Raw genomic sequence first — 19,302 nt, forward strand, 5'->3', positions numbered from 1 at the left:
TGTATCATTTATTTCTGCTCTACTCTTTATTATTTCCTTCCTTTTGCTGGGTTTGGGTTTTGTTCTTTTTCTAGCTCCTTTAGGTATAAGGTTAGGTTGTTTGATATTTTTCTTGCTTCTTGAGGTAGGCCTATATTACTATAAAGTTCCCTCTTAGAATCACTTTTGCTACATCCCAAAGATTTTTGGACTGTTGTGTTTTTGTTTTCATTTGTTTCCACCACATGGCTTATTTTTAACCTTTCTTTTTTCTTGGCAAATATTTTTAAAGTATGTATTTCCTACTAAATACTCCTTTAGCTATGTCCCCAAAATTTCAACACATAATGTTTTTATCATTCAGTTCTATTTCTAAATTTCCTTAGTGATTTCAGTGATATTCTTTTACTTAATGTTGGCAATGTTAGTTTCCAAACATAAAATTTATTTAACCTACCCTTTTGTTGTTTCTAATTTTATTAAACAGAGTGGGAGAACAATCTGTATGGCTCTGAGCCTCGAGAATTAACTAAAGTTTCCTTTAATGTCAAATATACAGATTGCTTTTCAAAAATTGAGATGTAATTCACATATAAAATTCATCTTTTTATTTTTTTAATTTATTTTTTATTTTTATTTTTTTTTAGATTTTATTTATTCATGAGAGACAGAGAGAGAGAGAGAGAGAGGCAGAGGGAGAAGCAGGCTCCCAAGGAGCAGGGAGCCCGATGCGGGACCCGATCCCAGGACTCTGGGATTCTGACCTGAGCCGAAGGCAGACGTTTAACCATCTGAGCCACCCAGGCGCCCTAAAATTCATCTTTTTAAAAAATGTCCACCTTAGGCGCACCTGGCTGGTTCAGTCAGTAGAACATGTGACACTTGATCTCAGGATCATGAGTTCAAGCCCCATGTTGGGTGTAGGCTTTGTTATGTTAAAAACAAAAACAAATACAATGGCTTATTAATTTTAAAAAAAGTGTCCAACTTGGTAGTTTGTAGTATTACAAAGCTGCACAAACATACCAACCAGAATGTTTGGAGAAATGTCTATTCAGATCCTTTGCCCATTTTTTAAATTTGATTGTCTTTTTGTGTCCCTTAGTTTTCTATGATAAATTCTTTTTGTCAGATATGAAAACTGCTATTCCAGCTTTCTACTGTATCATACTTTTGGCTGGTATTTTTTTCCTCCACTGTTTCTATTCCTATTTTTAGTGACTTTCAGTTTTACTTTACCTCTCATAGACAGCATTTCTGGATTTCTAAAAATCAACCTGAGAGCCACTGTCTTTACATAATTATAAAGAAAAATAAAGCCAGACCCTTTTTCTCTAAGAGCCCATCATTTAACAGAAAAGACAAGTGTGTACAGTTACAGGACCAGTTGTTAATTGCCATAGTAAAGGTATGTTGGTTTGGTGAAAGCACACACAGATCCCTGAGATTTTAGAGCTTTAGCAAAAGCAGTCATCTCCAAACTCTCTTGAATAATACATTCTTATTAAAATGTTTACAACATGCACTATGTAAATACATTCGTATTACACACATATATTCATAGTAATTTTACATATATCTTAAAGTTATATTTACACACTACTATGTAGTACTAATTAGTCCCTCAATTATACTACTGTGTAACTGGAGTCCCAGGAGTGGAAAATATGAGGCAGAAAGTATATCTGAAAAAGTAATAACCTAAACTTCCCAAATTTGGTTAAAGACATCAACTTATGATCCAAGAAACTCAAGGAACCCCATGAGGATAAAAACAAAGAACAGACAGCTAGGCATATCATAACAGTCACACTAAAATCCAACAATAAAGTGAAAATCTTGAAGGCAGCTAGAGAAAACCAGCACACTTGATACAGAGTAACATAGACATCCTAATAAAAGCGGACATCATCAGAAACAACACAGGTCAGAAGACAATGGAACAAGATCTTTAAAATGCTGAAAAGGAAAAAAAAAAGTATCAACCCAGAATTCTATATTCAGGAAAATACCCCTAAAAAATGAGTGCAGACTTCCAGTTTCCAGTGAGCATGTAAGAAGTTTGGAGGTTGCCACATTTTCCTAACAAGTAAAAAGCTAAACAAACTGAAAAACCAACAACTCTTCTTAGATTTACAAAAGAAGTAAGGTCACAGGACAAACTGCTACCCTTGAAATTACAGAGACCAATAAAGGAATACAGAGAAACACAATTTATGAGAGCAGAAGCCCACAAACACAGTCCTCTACAGGAACCAGTCCTGAGGAAGGGAAACCTGAACTGTACCTGACAAACTGCTGGAGGCTCAGTGTGAACGTTTGAGAGATTAAAACTCCAGTCACTGGGAACCAGAGGGGGGCCCAGTCATTGGGGGCCCTAACATTTTGGTGAGTTTTATTTCCTGGAATTCTACTAGGTTCTCACAGTGAACATCAGAGAAAAATCCACTTGTGTTTCCAGCAGGTAGGAAAAGAAGGAACCATGCCGAAATATGCAAGGGCATTCTGTTCTTAAAAAGTCTGCCCTCATGGGGTGCCTGGGTGGCTCAGTCGTTAAGCATCTGCCTTCGGCCCAGGTCATGATCCCGGGGTCCTGGGATTGAGCCCTGCATCGGGCTCCCTGCTCAGCGGGAAGCCTGCTTCTCCCTCTCCCACTCCCCCTCCTTGTGTTTCCTCTCTCGCTGTCTCTCTCTGTCAAATAAATAACATCTTTAAAAAAAAAAAAAAAGTCTGCCCTAAGAAGAAACTATAATCAGAGCCTACCTGCTAAGGTTTTATCAGAGTCTTAACTGACCTGGAAAAGAGAAATACCCACTTCCAGCTCACTCTAGCCATCCTGTCCCACATAAAGACAGGTGGGGGAGGCGGGTGGCAGCAATGAAAAGCACATGAGAAGTTCAGAGTCCAGAGGTACAGGCTCCCTAGAAGACTGAGACCTAATCATAGGACTATAGAATGCTTCCCCTCCCCCACACCTTACTACCACATCACTAAAGGCCTATGGAATTCCTTTTACCTGGTATATCATATGCCTGGCTATCAAAAAAAAAAAAAAAAGCACAGGACTAACTAAAAGGCAAAAAATTCAGTTTGAAGAGACAGAGCAAGCATCAAAATCAGGTTAACATCAGAAATGTTGGATTTATCAGATCTGAAATTTAAAACAACTGTTAACTAATATATTAGGGGCTCTGATAGATATAGACAGCATGGAAGAACAGAAGGGCAATGAAAGCAGAGATGGAAATCTTAAGAAGGAACCAAAAAGAAGCACTAGAGGTCAAAACATAGTAAAAGAATGAAGAATGCCTTTGATGGGCTTATTAGTAGACTGGACATAGCTGATCAAAGAATCCTTGAGTTTGAGGATACCTCAACAACCTGAAAAGCAAACAGAAAAAAGACTGAAAGAAAAACAACAAAATATCCACAAAATGTGAGACAACTACAAAAGATATAATGTGTGTTTAACAGGAATACCAAAGAGAAAAAGAAGAAAGAAAAAGGAGGGATGCCTGGGTGGCTCAGTGGTTCACCTCACTTCATTTTATCATGCAGGCATTTTATCATCTCACATCATCACAAAAAGGGTAAACACGTACAATAAAATGTTTTGAGAGAGAGACCACATTCACGTAACTTTTATTACAGTATATTGTTATCACTGTTCTGTTATTAGTTATTGCTGTTAATCTCTTACTGTGCCTAACTTATAAATTAAACTTTATCATAGGTATGTATATATAGCAAAAAACACAGTATACATAGGGTTTGGTACTATGCATGGTTTCAGGCATCCCACTGGGGGTCTTGGAACATATCCCATGTGGATAAAAGAGGGCTACTATAAATCAGGGTGTTCTGAAATAGACCCACACTTATATGGTCAAATGGTTTTTGATAAGGTACCAAAGCAATTCAATAGGGAAAGGAACAAATGGTGCTGGGACAACTGGATATTCACATATAAGTAAGTAAAGCTCAACCCTTACCTCAAACCATATAAAAAAATGTTCGAAATAGATTATAAGCCCAGACATAAAATCTAACTTATCAAAGTTTATAGAAGAAAACATACAGACTATCTTTGCTACCTGGGAGAAGGCAGACATTTCTTAAATCATCAGAAAAGAAAAAAACTGGTAAAATGATATCACAATTAAAATCTTCTATCGTTAAGACACCATATAGGCAAGCCACAGACTGAGAAAATATTCACAAAACATGTCTAACAAAGGACTTGTACTCAGATTATCTAAAGAACTCCAACACTCAATAATAAAAAGACAAACAATCCACTAAAAAATAGACAAAAGACTGGAACAAAAACTTCAGAAGTTAGATGAATGAGCAATGAGTACATGTAAAATTCCATCAACATCACTAGTCATTAGGGGTAATTAAAAACATAATGAGATACCACTACAAAGAATGGCTAAAATTAAAAAAACCGACAACATCAAATGTTGGTGAAGATATGGAGCAAACAGAATTTTCATACATTACTGGTGGGAACAAAAAACCATTTTGGAGAAAGTTTTGGCAGTTTCTTAAGTTCAACATACACCTGCCCTTTGATTCAGCAATTCCACTCCTAAGGATTATCCATGAAAAATTAAACATAAGTCCAGAAAAAGACTTGTTTACAAATGGTAACAGACACTAATGTATCAGGTAAGAATGTTCACTCTATTAGATTATTGTCCAGGAAGGCCTATTTTAATGGTACCTTAATATTCCTAAAAATCCTGAAGATTTTTAATAGTTCAAGATTTATGTTATTTGGCATATTAAACACATAGAAGTATGTTTAAGTACAGAAAAACACCTAGTACTTTAGTATGCTGCATTTAAAAAAATGTTGGCATAAACTGATATGATTTAGGGGCACCTGGGTGGCTCAGCTGGGTAAGTGGATTCAGCTCAGGTCGTGATCTCAATGTCCTGGGATGGAGCCCTGTGTTGGGCTCCACACTCAGCCTATTTGTCCCTCTTGCTCTCCCTCTGCACACCCCTCCTTGCGCTTGCTTGCTCTCTCTCTCTCTCTCAAATGGATAAAGAAATAAAAAATAAAAATAAAAACTGATATGGTTTATGAAAGAAAATTACCATTTTCTTTCCTTTAAATTTTCACTAAAAAAATAAAATTGTTTTTAAAAAAAAAAAAGGGCGCCTGGGTGGCTCAGTTGGTTAAGCGACTGCCTTCGGCTCAGGTCATGATCCTGGGGTCCCAGGATCGAGTCCCACATCGGGCTTCCTGCTCAGCAGGGAGTCTGCTTCTCCCTCTGACCCTCTTCCCTCTCGTGCTTTCTATGTCTCATTCTCTCTCTCAAATAAATAAACAAAATCTTTAAAAAAAAAAAAAGGTGGGCGCTTGGGTGGCTCAGTAGGTTAACTGCCTTCCGCTCAGGTCATGATCCCAGGGTCCCAGGATCCAGTACTGCATTGAGCTCCCTGCTCAGTGGGGAGTCTGCTTCTCCCTCTGCCCCTCCCCCTGCTCAGGCTTGCTCTCTTTCTCTTGCAAAAATGAATGAAAAAATCTTAAAAAAAAAAAGCATAAAAAAAGACATACAAACTTTACTCATGATAGCCTCAAACCGGAAACAACCCAAATGTTCATCAACAGGACAATGGATTATGGGCAATTATAAGTACATTCATACAGTGGAGTACTACTCAGCAATTTAAGTGGAACCAATTTCCAATAATCGTAACAACATGGATAAATCTGATAGATACTATGTGAGTAAAAGAAGCCAGGCACAAAAGAATGATTTCATTTTTATGAAGTTCTAGAACAGGCAAAAATAAAAATAATCTAAGGTGAAATTATCAGAACAGTGGTTACCTAGGGGCTAGAGCTACTCAGAGGGAAATTTCTAGTCAGATGGAAATGTTCATATCTTAAAGGGATGTGAGTTACATGAGGTTAACTGTTGTCAAAAATGTACAATTAAGATTTGTGCCTTTTGAAATACGTAAATTTTCCCTTAAAAAAAAAAAACCCTCAATTGGGCAAAAGGAAAATTTTAGATATAAATCTGAGTTTCCTTACCTGTAAGGATCAGCTCATAGTAATATAGTCATAGTTCTACTATTTCCTAACATCTAGACAAAGGCATACATATAAAGTTGAATTATACCCCATGCATGCCTATGTTCAATCCTGCAACAAACTGGCAAAGAGTAATTAAACATGATCACAGATCTTTAAAACAAGAATACAAGACTCATTTTAGACAACTACAGGAATCCAAACTATCTAGGAGACGTCAACTGCCCACTCCCTGTCATTTTCCCAGGGCAAAGAGAGCAGTGCAGACAAGGGAATTTCCAATATATTGAAGCTCACAGTGACAACACACAGCATTGAAATTCTACTTCAAGGTATTTACCTTGAAAAATACTGAGACGTGTGTAAAAAGAGATGTGTACAAATATGTACAGGGTGTTCTTTGCAGCATAGTTTATTATGGGGAAAAAACCCTAGAAGTTCCCCATTTCTAATTTCATTAATAGAGCAATGAAATAAATTATGGCCTAAACTTCCTATGGAAACACAGCAGTTAAAAGAATGATGATTTATATATACTGACAGAGAAAGATCTCTAAGACAAATTGTTAAATGGAAAAAGTCACAACTGCAATATACACAGTATAATTTCATTCATGTAGCACATCATAATTAGAGGTAACCAATATTTTTAAAACTAACACAGCACTGATTTCAATCTCTGGACTATTCATGGCAAAAAGAAACAGTCTTAAAATAGAACTCAGCTAAAAAGAGATCAAGTTTTCAAGTTTTTTTTTTTAAAGCCAAGAAACTAAACAAACTCTTCTTATTGGAAATAAGAGGTTCTTTCTTCCACATTAGAGCTTTATATTTCCACACAGAACAGAAATAAAATTATGTCTATCCCCCTGCTTGAGATATTACTCATGGCTCTGTAACTCATCCGAAGACTCAGTGTTTGGTTTAAAAATTCTTACCTATATAAATATAATTCCCCAAGTGCTGTATTAATACATTACCTCATTTTTCCTAACTGCTCTGTGAGGAAGGAAAAATAACCCAAAAACCCTAAAAAATCATTGAAGAGACTTCTAATGTTCATTCACAGAGTTTGCATCTCTTCTAGACACAGGAGAATTCTACCTCCCCACCCTGTTTTGCAGTTGGACAGAGGCCTTCAGATTAGTTCTGGCTAAAGGGATGTGGGCATGGTTGCTAATTCTGAGCTAGTGCAATATATTTGCTGGGCAAGACTCTCCAGCTCTGCTCTTCCCTTGCTGTGCTGAACACTAAAAAACATTATGTTAAGTTTATGAAGATGTAATATGGTGTTAGGTAACTAACCAGAGTAGAACCCTCCACTCGTTGCCCTCACCCATCTGAACAGGTCACACAGTTGAGTAATAAATATATTTTAAGTAGTTCCAAGTCTTCAAGACTGTAGGGTTATTTGTTATTTTTAATACAACCTCATCTATCATGACTAACAGAATCAAAGTTAAGAAAAAAAGTTAAACCTGAGCAAAACCATTTAATAGTTTATAATAAAGCATCATAAAGCATTATCTGGAAACATATGCTAAGAATATTCCTGATAGCAGCATAACTCCCCAACCATAACTTCTGGTTATCTATAACATTCATACAATAAATTTTTAAATTATTAGTTTAAAAAAAATGTTGTCAGGGTGCCTGGCTGGCTCAGCTGGAAGAGCATGTAACTTGATCTTGGGTTCATGAATTTGAGCTACACCTACATCAGACGTAGAGATTACTTAAATAAAACTCTAATAAAAAAATGTTCTCAATTTAACTATACAAGGAAATCAATGGAATTAAACCTTCTTTACATCTAAAAGTGTTAAACTCAAATTAAAATTTATACCACACTAAAGTATCATTTCATATTCTATTAATATTTTATTTTTCTTAATGGTTATGAAATAGTAGTTATGATCAAAATCAATACTAAGATTATTGTCCCTAATAACAACCATCTCTATTTAGAAAGGAGTAACAGGTATTAAATTTGACTACACTTTTCCTAATAGATAACTAAGTATAGACAAATATAAATATTAGCCTACTGCCTGAAAACAGATAGCTTTTTCTGATCACCAAGGCTTTAGCAAGATAATTTGTGACCTATAAAGTTTAGAAACTATGAACAAATAACTACACAAAAACTAACCTAATTCCCTTCACAAATCCCTTTCCTAAGTACCACACATAAAAGACTCCTGAATATCATTTTTTCTAGTTCAAGAAAACCTCTATCCTATAGACATGAATCACTTTTATCCTTGAAGGATCTGGTTTAGAAACTCCCCTAGAATTTCAATAACCATATTTCAACTTTCCATATGATAGGCTCCATGTCATTTTACCAGGAATACATGAGACATGGGAATAACAGGAGACATTCATCCCCAAGACCCCAGCACGGACATTTACTAAGAGTTTACCATGTGCTAAGAATTGTGGAAAGCAATACACAATCGATCTTATTTACTTTCTCAACAACTGTGTAATTGAATAATCTGGCTGGCTTTTGTCCCAGGGCTCCTGCAAGGGAACTCTAAATCCTTACAATTTCCGGTGTGATAGGAGTATCTTTGTTATTCATGCTGCCCCCTCCACGTGATAGTTTATGTTAATGAATGAGGCAGAGGGGGGATTGGCCATACTAGAAAGACAAACCATGTAACTGGAAGGTTGGGGCTTTCAGCCACATAATATTAGCCTTACCTCTGGGAAGGGAAGTAGAGCTAGATATTAAGTCTGTGGGCAATGATTCTGTTAGTCATGCCTACATAACGAAACCCCAATAAAAACTCTGGACACCAATGTCTGCCTGGATGAGAGTCCCTAGTTGCCACTACTGTGTGTGTATTGTCAACGCATTAATGTGCCAGGAAGATAATGTGTCCCTGAGGACAACAGGAGCTTTGCATTTGGAAATCTTCCTATGTATCTCTTTGGCTGGTTCTGATTTATATCCCTTTGCTGTGATAAAACTTTAATCATAAGTAAAGCATTTTCCTCAGTTCTGGGAGTTGTTCTAATGAATTACGTAGTCTATGGAGATAGTTGAAATTTGCAACCAGCTGATTAGAATTGAAGGCGCCTCTGAGAATCGCTAAACCTGAAGCTGTATCTTGGACAGTCTTGAAGGACAGTATCTTTAACCTGGAGTGTAACCAACTTCAGGTTAACAGCAAAGTTTAGAAATATCTGTTAAGAGTGTAGTCCAAACCTAGGACCTATCAGACCTTTTACAGATTAAATCTTTCTCTCCCACCCCAGGTAGAGAGAAAGATTTCTGTTCTTTCACGTGAAATTCTCACCAGACACCACTTTCTTTCCTCTACAGCTCAGGTAACTGGCCATTCTGCCTCCTCTTTCTGGCTGCCACACACTGTCCTGTTCTTCCTGGTTTCTTCTCCCTGTAAGGCTGGCTAGAAGACAGATTTTCCAAACTTTCCCAACATCTCCATTGCAGTTTCTGTTGTTTGCCCCCCACCCTGCCTCTCTTCCGCAAACGAGCACATCATCTCTCTCTCTCTTTTTTTTAAAGATTTTATTTATTTGTCAGAGAGAGAGAGAGCGAGCTCAAGCAGGGGGAGACTCAGGCAGAGGGAGAAGCAGGTTCTCTGCCAAGCAGGGAGGCCGATGCGGGACTTGATCCCAGGACTCTGGGATCATGACCCAAGCTGAAGGCAGACGCTTAACTGACTGAGCCATCAAGGGGCCCCCATCTTTTTCATTTTATAGGTTTTTACTACTGGTCACTAAAAGAGAAATAAATGTATCCATCCTTTGACCCAGAAATTTTACTTACAAGCATGTATCCTGTGGATCTACTTCTACATGTGCACAAAGACATACAAAGATATTCAGTGCAGTATTATTTATAATACTAGAAACCACCTAAATGTCTATTAATAGAAGGCTAGTAAGTAAAGGGTAGAATATCCAATAGAATAATCAGCCATTAAAAACATAAGACAAAGTCAGCGCACATACTCTCTCTCTAATGTTATGTAACAATTTTAAGGACAAATTTTAATATAAGCAAGGTGAAAACAGTTTAAGTAATACGCTAGGATGTACTGAATAAAATACAAATGCTTCCAAATGCATAGGATATCTGGAAGAATACACAAGAAACTACTAATGGTGGTCACTTCTGGATAAGGAAACAGGGAAATTAAGGGGTGGAGAAGGAAAGTTATTTTTCATGGCATATACTTTTGTACCTTTTGAAAGATATAACCAAATACATGTTTCGCCTGTTAAGTTTTTAATTTCTAAAAAGCAGTAGCTGAGGCTGTTCTTTGTGTTCTCTGTCCTTAATATACCCTCGTGACTCTCTTTAGATGATGTCAACAAGGTAATTTTCTCCTCGTACCATGAGGCATTCCCTTTACCCACTGTGCCTTCCTTTCCATTGATTACACACAACTGCTTAATACACAGTTAGAATATCCAGTTAGAATACACAGTTAGAATATCCTAGATTAACCTAAACCCCCGGACTATAGTGAAATGAATTTATATCTCAGAGAAACTCCAGGCTGCCATACCCAAGTTCAAACTTGACCACATGTAATACAGAAAAAAATCTACTAAGATCATCTCTGACTCGTTTCACCCACAAATCCTTTATGCACAACTAACCTTCCAATACAGCTTTTCAGTGCACTATTTTCTTTTTCTTTTTTTTTTTTTTAAAGATTTTTATTTATTTGACAGAGACCGAGCGAGTGAGCACAAGCAGGGGGAGCGGGAGGCAGAGGCAAAGGGAGAAGCAGGCTCCCCACAGAGCAGGGGGAGCCCGACATGGGACTTGATCCCAGGGCCTTGGGATCATGACCTGAGCTGAAGGCAAACACTTAACCAACTGAACCACCCAGGCGCCCTCAGTGCACCATTTTCATTAAGGGAATATATTCCTCCTCCTGCCACCCCACTCCACTTCTCCAAACTCCAAAAAGCTTATTCCACAGTCACTTTTGAAGACAAGATTCTTCTTACTTCCTCTTCTTCTAGTAATGGATGATCCCAGAACTCTGTCAATTTAATCAAGGCCTCCGTATAAAGCATTCAAACCTGTACCCAACCTCTTCTCCCCTGGGATGGACCCACTTAGACACACACGAATTCCTGGAACTAACAAAATTCCTGAATACTGTGCCTATGGTTAAAAGATAAGTGAGGTAGCAATAAATTAATGAGAGATTAATGTGCTGTGTACCTGTAGCACCAGCTGTCCTATTAATTAGTTGGCTGGGTATAAGAATGAATATTCAAAGTTGTGGGGTGCCTGGGTGGCTCAATTGGTTAAGCGACTGCCTTCAACTCAGGTCATGATCCTGGGATCCTGGGATCAAGCCCCACATCAGGCTCCCTGCTCCCTGGGGAGCCTGCTTCTCCCTCTCCCTCTGCCTGCTGCTCCCCCTGCTTGTGCTATCAAATAAATAAATAAAATCTTAAAAAAAAAAAGAATATTCGAAGTCGTAAAATCTAGAATGGGAAGGATTTCCTATACATAATCATGAATAACATCTTCCAAAGTAGCTGGCTTACAAAAATGTGATATTGCCAGCGGACAGGTATGGAAATGGGCAAAAAATAGGAATACTCAAGCAATTTAACTAAAGTAGGAATAGCAAAATATCTTTAAAATTGTCTTCTGTACTTTGAACGATGTAACAATGTTACATTGTTGAGGAAATACAAATATTTCCTCAACAAATATTTGCTGAGCACCTATTATGTATGAGGCTATTATGAGTGCCAAACATCTGCAATGGGGAAAGAGTAGCTTACAGACAGTCCAACTGGGGATAATGAGGGAGATAAGGATTCAGGCCAAGTTCACAATACTGTCACCAAAAGCTTTTTTGCCAGCCCAAATATTTTTATTTAATATTCTTTGCAGGTACTTTGTAGTACAGAAGTACTACAATGCAACTTGATTTTCTGCTTAGGAACCAAGTGTTAGTGTGTAGTTCCCAGATTTCTGAGTTTCAGGGACCAGCAGAATGACCACATAAAGGACTGCTGATTTTTTTCTAAAAACTTTAAAAAACAAAACTACCTACCTTCATTGTCTTCACTTCATATACAAGTATTTTAAAAACAAAGAACATCTCTCAGAATTTAGGAATTAGATTTAGTTGTAAGAAAAACAACATTTTTCCTATTTTTTCCTCTCCTTTTACTGAATATGAATGAAAATTCATAAGAGACCAATCAAAGAAAGGTAAAATGAAAAGATAATGGACTTTAGAGTCTGAGAGCCCTGGTTTCAATTTTTATGAATGCAGGTAAGTCACTTAACCACTCTGAACCTCAGTCTCCTCCGGGGTATTATCTCAGAACTTTGTAGATGGATTAAGCATGATTTCATATTAAGCACCTGGTATTAAATGTGGCACCTAGAAGGTGCTCAACAAACATAAGCAACTTTGTTAAAATAAATATTGGGATATTAAGAAAAAAGGAAAAGAAGAAGATAGCAGGAGGGGAAGAATGAAGGGGAGTAAGTCAGAGGGGGAGACGAACCATGAGAGACGATGGACTCTGAAAAACAAACTGAGGGTTCTAGAGGGGAGGTGGGTAGGGGGATGGGTTAGCCTGGTGATGGGTATTAAAGAGGGCACATTCTGCATGGAGCACTGGGTGTTATGCACAAACAATGAATCATGGAACACTACATCAAAAACTAAAGATGTAATATATGGTGATTAACATAACAATAAAAAATTAAAAAAAATAAATATCGGGACTTCCACTCCTGGTTACAGCAGAGTAACTGGTACTCAACCAGCCTCCCACTCTACACAGCCATAAAACTAAATGAATCCATAAGGCTCTCTCACTGAGGGGGTAAATTCCCACCTGTGGCACCATGAGCTAGAATCTAAGCAGTGCAGGACGGTCCCACTGAGCTGAGACAAGATCAAATTTGGGAGCAGGTAAAAGAGCTAGAAGCCTTGGGTCAGGGCACCAGAACAGGAATGTATGAGGACGGGAGGGGCCAGGAAAGGACAGAAGTCTATGTGGAGGTCACCTACGAATGATTTCTTGGTTGAGGGTTGGGCTGCACACACAGCGGGTGACACTCTTCAGAGAATGGCTGCTATGGAATCAAGAGTGCCACAAAGATACCTCAAGTCCAGCAAACAGCGCTAGAGGACTCTGGACTTCCTGTCAAGGCAGACATCCAGCTGATTCAACACAAAGGCCGTGACCATGTGTCTTAAAAACTTCTTTTAGATCTGCCCTAATGAGGGGTGGGGGAAGGCTACCATGACCCAGCATAGGGTGTGCAGCCCAAATGGGATAAGGCAGTGGCAGCAGCAGCAAAAAATGGTTGTATATAAGTAAGTCATCAAATAAATTTTTCCAGGATAATGAAAATCAGATTCATCAAAGGGAGGAAACAAGAGAGAAGCCTATGGCATTGGACTGAAACTGGAGAGTTTACTGTAAATGCATGATTTTCAATATGTCTGTAGACATATATAAATTACAGATCTACTGAGAGGGCCTGGGATTAGTGACATACCAATAGCAACAAGCACACCTAGTATCTTATTTCTTAACACTAATGTCTCCTGAAAAGGAACCAGGCTCCTTAAAGAAATGATTGATTTCAGGTCTGGGGCAGGAGGAAGTCCAAGATGTGCCCTAAACATCTTGTGTTAGAACACGGAAGTGTTCAAAGAATGATGGGGACATGAAAAGAACAAAGAAGACAGCTTGAAGGGCCTCAAATGGTCAAATCTAGAACTATTTGAACACAGGAATAATGGGCTTCCATGAATACATACTGAAATAAAAAAAATGAATAAAATGAATGTTGGTAAGATACAGGATGTTTAATAGCTTAGAGTACCTCCCCACAAAATACTTACTGTTTACAAAGGGTAAAAGAGTAACTTCACAGTAGAGAAGTCTTGTAGACAACCCCTTAATCAAGTGATCAAAATTAATAGCACCAGTTATCAAACAAATCAAAATCACATGCTACTTGATAGTGTAAAATGAGAATAAGAACATGTGATTTCTGTGATATTCCTGTGAAAGATGCAACCTGACTCCAATCATAAAGTGGGTCAGACAAACCTAAATGGACATTTAAAAAAATAACTGGCTTAGGGGTGCCTGGGTGGCTCAGTCGTTAAGCACCTGCCTTTGGCTCAGGTCAAGATCCTAGGGTCCTGGGATCGAGCCCCACATCGGGCTCCCTGCTCAGTGGGAAGCCTGCTTCTCCCTCTCCCACTCCCCCTACTTGTGTTCCCTCTCTCACTGTGTCTCTGTCAAATAAATAAAATCTTTAAAAAATAGTAACTGGCTTATTATAATCTTCAAAAGTATCAAGATCATGAAAGTAAAAAAAAAAACAAAACCCAAACCAAACCAAAACAATAACAAAAAACCCTGAGAAAACATTCCAGACTGAAGATTAAAAGATAGGACATTCAGGGGCGCCTGGGTGGCTCAGTTGTTGGGCATCTGCCTTCGGCTCGGGTCATGATCCCAGGGTCCTGGGATCAAGCCCCGCATCGGGCTCCCTGCTCCGTGGGAAGCCTGCTTCTCCCTCTCCCACTCCCTCTGCTTGTGTTCCCTCTCTTGCTGTGTCCAAAATCTTTATTAAAAAAAAAAAAAAGATATGACATTCAAATACATGTGTTGGAAATGGACCATTTTGCTACAAAAGACATTATTGGAACAAGTGGATCTCAGTTTCCTTGTCTGTACATCGTGACATTATACTAAATCTATTCCTTCAAACATCAATAAAGAACTCAAAGAAGTTTTTATAAAGACAAACAAGAAACTAAATCTAACAGTACTTCAAAATATAAGATCTCCACTGGTATTCTAACCATGCTTATAAAGAAAGACTACCATAGAAACCTATAGGCCTTAACCAAAATTGAACTTACTAAATTTAAGTCTTATAGGAAAAAGTGTTAAGGAAATGTTACATAATGCCTCTATAAATAGTATATCCACGCAATGGAATATTATCTAGCTCTATCAGCTGATATGGACAGAAGTCAAGATTTTGTTAAACAGAGAAAGGAAAATTTAGCCCAGAATATATAAGACATACTCCCTTTTGTATGTATGTTTGCATGTATGTATAAGATAGCCATATATATGGGCTTGAATATGCATAAAAAATTTCTGGAAGATACATAAGAAACTGTTGACAATGACTAGTTCTGTGAAATAGGAATAGATGGTTTTAAAGGAGACAGGGCACCTTCTTCTCCATCTTCTGTCCTTGTATACTCAATTCTCAACATTAAAAAAAAAATCACTAACTAGAAAACTATCAAGAAAAGCAAAGAAGTGATTATTACAAGAGTCAGGGCAGCAGTTAAATACAGGGAAGGAAGAAAGCATTCTGTGGTTTTCTGGAATGCTGACGATGTTCTAGTTCTTGACCTGGAAAATAGTTACGTGAGTATTTGTTTCATGATTATTCAATAAACCATATATATTTGTTGTGTAGACTTTCTTAATATATATATGTATTTCATAATTTTAAAACAAAAACATAAGGTCTCAGGAAAAAAAGTAAAAATAAGCCTTTTAGAAAGAAAATTACAATATTTTACCTGCAAGAGTATGTAGGCTCTCCTACTTTAAAAACACGACCACAAAGATGAGATGGTTTGTTTGCTTGTTCAAGTTTTGGAAATCCAAATGCAGGATCTTCACCACAAAGGTACCATTCCATTGGTCCCAACAAAACATGCTGTGCTAGCATGTCCTCCTTCTGTGGAAAAGGGTTGGGACCCCTGCAGTAGATTTGGGGTACATAGTGGGCTAAATGCTGGTACACTTCTCTAGTGAGGTCAGTTGCTTGCAGCCATTTCTTAAAAAAAAAAAAGAAAAAGAAAAATTAGGTTTAAATAATGTCAAACTGCTAATGTGGATAAACATACTATATATTCAATGATAAAAGAGTCATATAAATTATTTTGTTGACATAACTCTATGTTTTCTTTCCAAAAAGGGTAAAATTCATTTAGAACTTTATTAAAATGCCAAGTACTGGGGCACCTGGGTGGCTCAGTTGTTAAGCATCTGCTTCGGCTCAGGTCACGATCCCAAGGTCCTGGGGGCTCCCTGCTCTGCGGGAAGCCTGATTCTCCCTCTCCCACTACCCCCCTGCTTGTGTTCCTGCTCTTGCTATCTCTCTGTCAAATAAATAAATAAAATCTTAAAATAAAATGCCAAGTATTTCAGAATTCTACTTTACTTAAAGTGAAATGATCCCTCTCCTCAAAATTACTCTTGAAGCAACCTTCTGTAGGCAGTTATAAGAAAATGACCACAACAAATCATCGTATAAGACACGAGCCATTATGCCCATCTGACTTCCTTTCTAACGCTTTGCTCAAATGATATACTGATTGTGATTTGGATTCTCATGTCAGTTTGCTGATAGGAAGAGCATGCAGTGAACATGAACAGTCTTACACTATACCTACTTACACTTCTCATTAATAAATGATATACCACTCTCTTATGAATAGAAGTCTACAAGAGGCTTTGTTATATCAATTATGCCTTCTTTCCCTGATCAACCCCTCTGTAAATTCTTTCCCCTTTGCTCTCCCTGCTCAAAAACAAAAGCCACTTTTCTGTCCCAAACTTTTATGTCCAACTACCTGTGATAATTAATCTCCTTTTTCTGAACTAGAGCTGAGGTTAATGAGATGACTTTTGGAAAGCCCCTAGGGATGGAGACCTGGTTGCCAAGGGAACAAACCATGTGATAAGAAGGTTGGAAATAACAACGTCCACCCCCAACCTCAGGGAGGGGAGAGGGGGTGGCAGTTAAGCTAATCATTAATGGCCAATGATTTATTCAATTATGCTTACATAATGAAGCTTCCATAAAAATTTCTATGTTGGGGTTCAAACAGCTTCTGGAATGGTGAACACAGAAGTGCTGGTGCACCCAGATACAGCATGGAAGCTCTGAACCCCTTCCCACATACCTTGCTCTATGCATCTCTTCCACCTGCTGTTCTGAGTTGTATCATTTTACCATAAACCAGTGATCTAGTAAATAAACCATTTCCCTGAGTTCTGTGAGCCATTCTAGCAAATTACTGAATCCAAAGGGGCGTCATGGGAACCCTCAATTTGTAGTCAAGTCAGACAGAAGTGCTAGGTAACCTGAGGACCCACTGTTTGCGATTGGCATCTTAAGTAGTGAGGGGGTCAGTCTCATGGGACTGAGCCCTTAATCTCTGGGATCTGATGCTAACTCCAGGTGTATGGTGTCAGAATTGAACTGAACTGTAAGACACCCACTTGGTGTCTGTGGGGATTTAGAGAATTGCTTGGTATGGGGAAAAAAACTCATATTCGGTGGCCACAAGTATTGTTAAGTGTAGAGAGAAACAAGAAAGTTTCTCCTGATTCAAACACCAACTCAATAGGTCTAAAACTGAACTTATGATCTCCACTACCCCTCCTCAAAAACCCATTTTCTCCACTTCCTTTCCCTATTTTAGATAGAAGCATCTACCTAAGTATCCACACCAGAAAAACCTGAAAATCTTCCTTCTTCTTCAACCCAACATCCAATTGATCATGTCTTGTCTACTAGGCTTCCTAAATAACCTGTTGACTCTATTTCTTTCTCTCCATCTCCACAGGCACCATCCCCACTACTCTGGTCCAAAACCCCCACTCCCATCTTTTACCAGGATTAGTGCAAAAATGTCATCCCCGCTGGTCTTGCCCTTGGTACAGTCCATTTTCCAACCTCACTACCAGAGCGATTCTTGCAAAACGTCAATCTGATCACGTCATTCAGTTTCCCCTTGTATTTAGGATCAAGTCAAGTCCCCAACAGGGTCTATAAGGTCCTTTGCCTCTGTCATACTTTTTTCTTCTTCCTGACCTGTAGTGCTCCTCTCTCTGCTTTTCAGGCTATTTCCTACTCATTCTTCAGAACTCCGTGTATGTTTCACTTTCTCTAAGATGCCTGCTCAGCCCATTCCTCACTCCCACCACCTGTTCCCACTTCCCCTAGGTCTAAAACAGAACCCAGCCCCAGTGGGCATTTAGTAAAATCTGTTAACTGAATGACTATAAATATGTTTATACTACTTACTGCCATATAACATTGAAAGATGCTCCTTGTGGCTTTAATGAAAGCAGAGATAATAGATTCAGGCCTGCAGTCTCTAAAAACCAAGCTAAATTAAGCCCTAGACAAGGCATCCTTCAAACTACCTCCTTTCTTTTCCCTTTTTCTTTCCTTATGTCTTAAGTCTTTTCCCTGTATTGTCATTTATCCCTGTCAATTCTGTCTGTATGTTTATTTGTCCCCATACTGCTTTGTATAACTGCAACTTATTTTGGCTCTAAACCAGGTAAAAACTTAAAATCAGAATACATGAAAGGATCACTTCTACAAAGATGCAGGTAACAGAACTGCTAACTCATAGGTCCAATGTTTACCTATGGATTACAACCAAAGTTCACATTACATCCTTGTTAAAAGAGTTTATGTTCCAGTAATGTCTAACACCGTGAAACAGTATAAGGTCTTCATTTTAACTCCTGTACAGTCTTCACCCACTTCCTTCCTTCTAAAAATAACTATATATATAGAGAGAGATTTTAAATATTCCTGAGGTAATATATATTAACTTTCTAGTCAACCTCATATTTTCATGTGTACTAAAAATGTAAAAATTTTGTTTGTAAATTAAGGATCTGAATTGAAGCTTCGCAGGGAACACAGTGAAAAACTTTTCACCCCTGAAGAGAAACTATCTTCTTCAAATGTTACCAATTTAATTGTTTGCTTTATGCAAGGAGAAAGAGACTAAATTACTCTTAAAACAACAGCACTTCTTGGGAGATAATCCCACAGGATTAAGGATTATCTCTCTTTAAAGAAGTGATTTGCAATCAAAATTACACACACACACACACACACACACACACAAAGTTCAGCAATTATAAAAGGATGGGTCAGGGGCGCTTCTCCCTCTCCCACTCCCCCTGCTTGTGGTTCCCTCTCTCGCTGTGTCTCTGTCAAATAAATAAAATCTTTAAAAAAAAAAAGGACGTGTTAAAAAAAAAAGTAGTCAATAGTAAAAGCAGAAGAGTCATCAACCAACAAACAACCTAAAATCTAATTCTCTGAGCTAAAAAATACTTTTTTGGCCACATCTAAGGGTAAATGTCTAGTTTTTCACCCATTGTCCGAAATCCTATTTCAAAATATCAATGAAGATAGTCAAATTATC

General features: G+C 38.0%; 1 protein-coding gene across 7 annotated transcripts in view; it reads right to left on the reverse strand.

Annotated features, from left to right (window-relative positions):
* The window catches only part of UBR2 (ubiquitin protein ligase E3 component n-recognin 2), a 118,057-nt gene that overhangs the window by 93,260 nt on the left and 5,495 nt on the right, over positions 1–19,302 (reverse strand). For all 7 annotated transcript variants that reach the window (XR_003521310.1, XM_027601321.2, XM_027601320.2 and 4 more), the window contains exon 2: positions 15,637–15,896. Coding sequence is in view for 6 of the 7 variants with exons in the window: in XM_027601321.2 (XP_027457122.1) it covers positions 15,637–15,896 (260 nt within the window). In the remaining variant the exon portion in view is untranslated. The remainder of the gene's footprint in view (positions 1–15,636; positions 15,897–19,302) is intronic.

The sequence above is a fragment of the Zalophus californianus genome, chromosome 7 (genome assembly GCF_009762305.2).
Source record: "Zalophus californianus isolate mZalCal1 chromosome 7, mZalCal1.pri.v2, whole genome shotgun sequence".
NCBI classification, from domain to species: Eukaryota; Metazoa; Chordata; class Mammalia; order Carnivora; family Otariidae; genus Zalophus; species Zalophus californianus.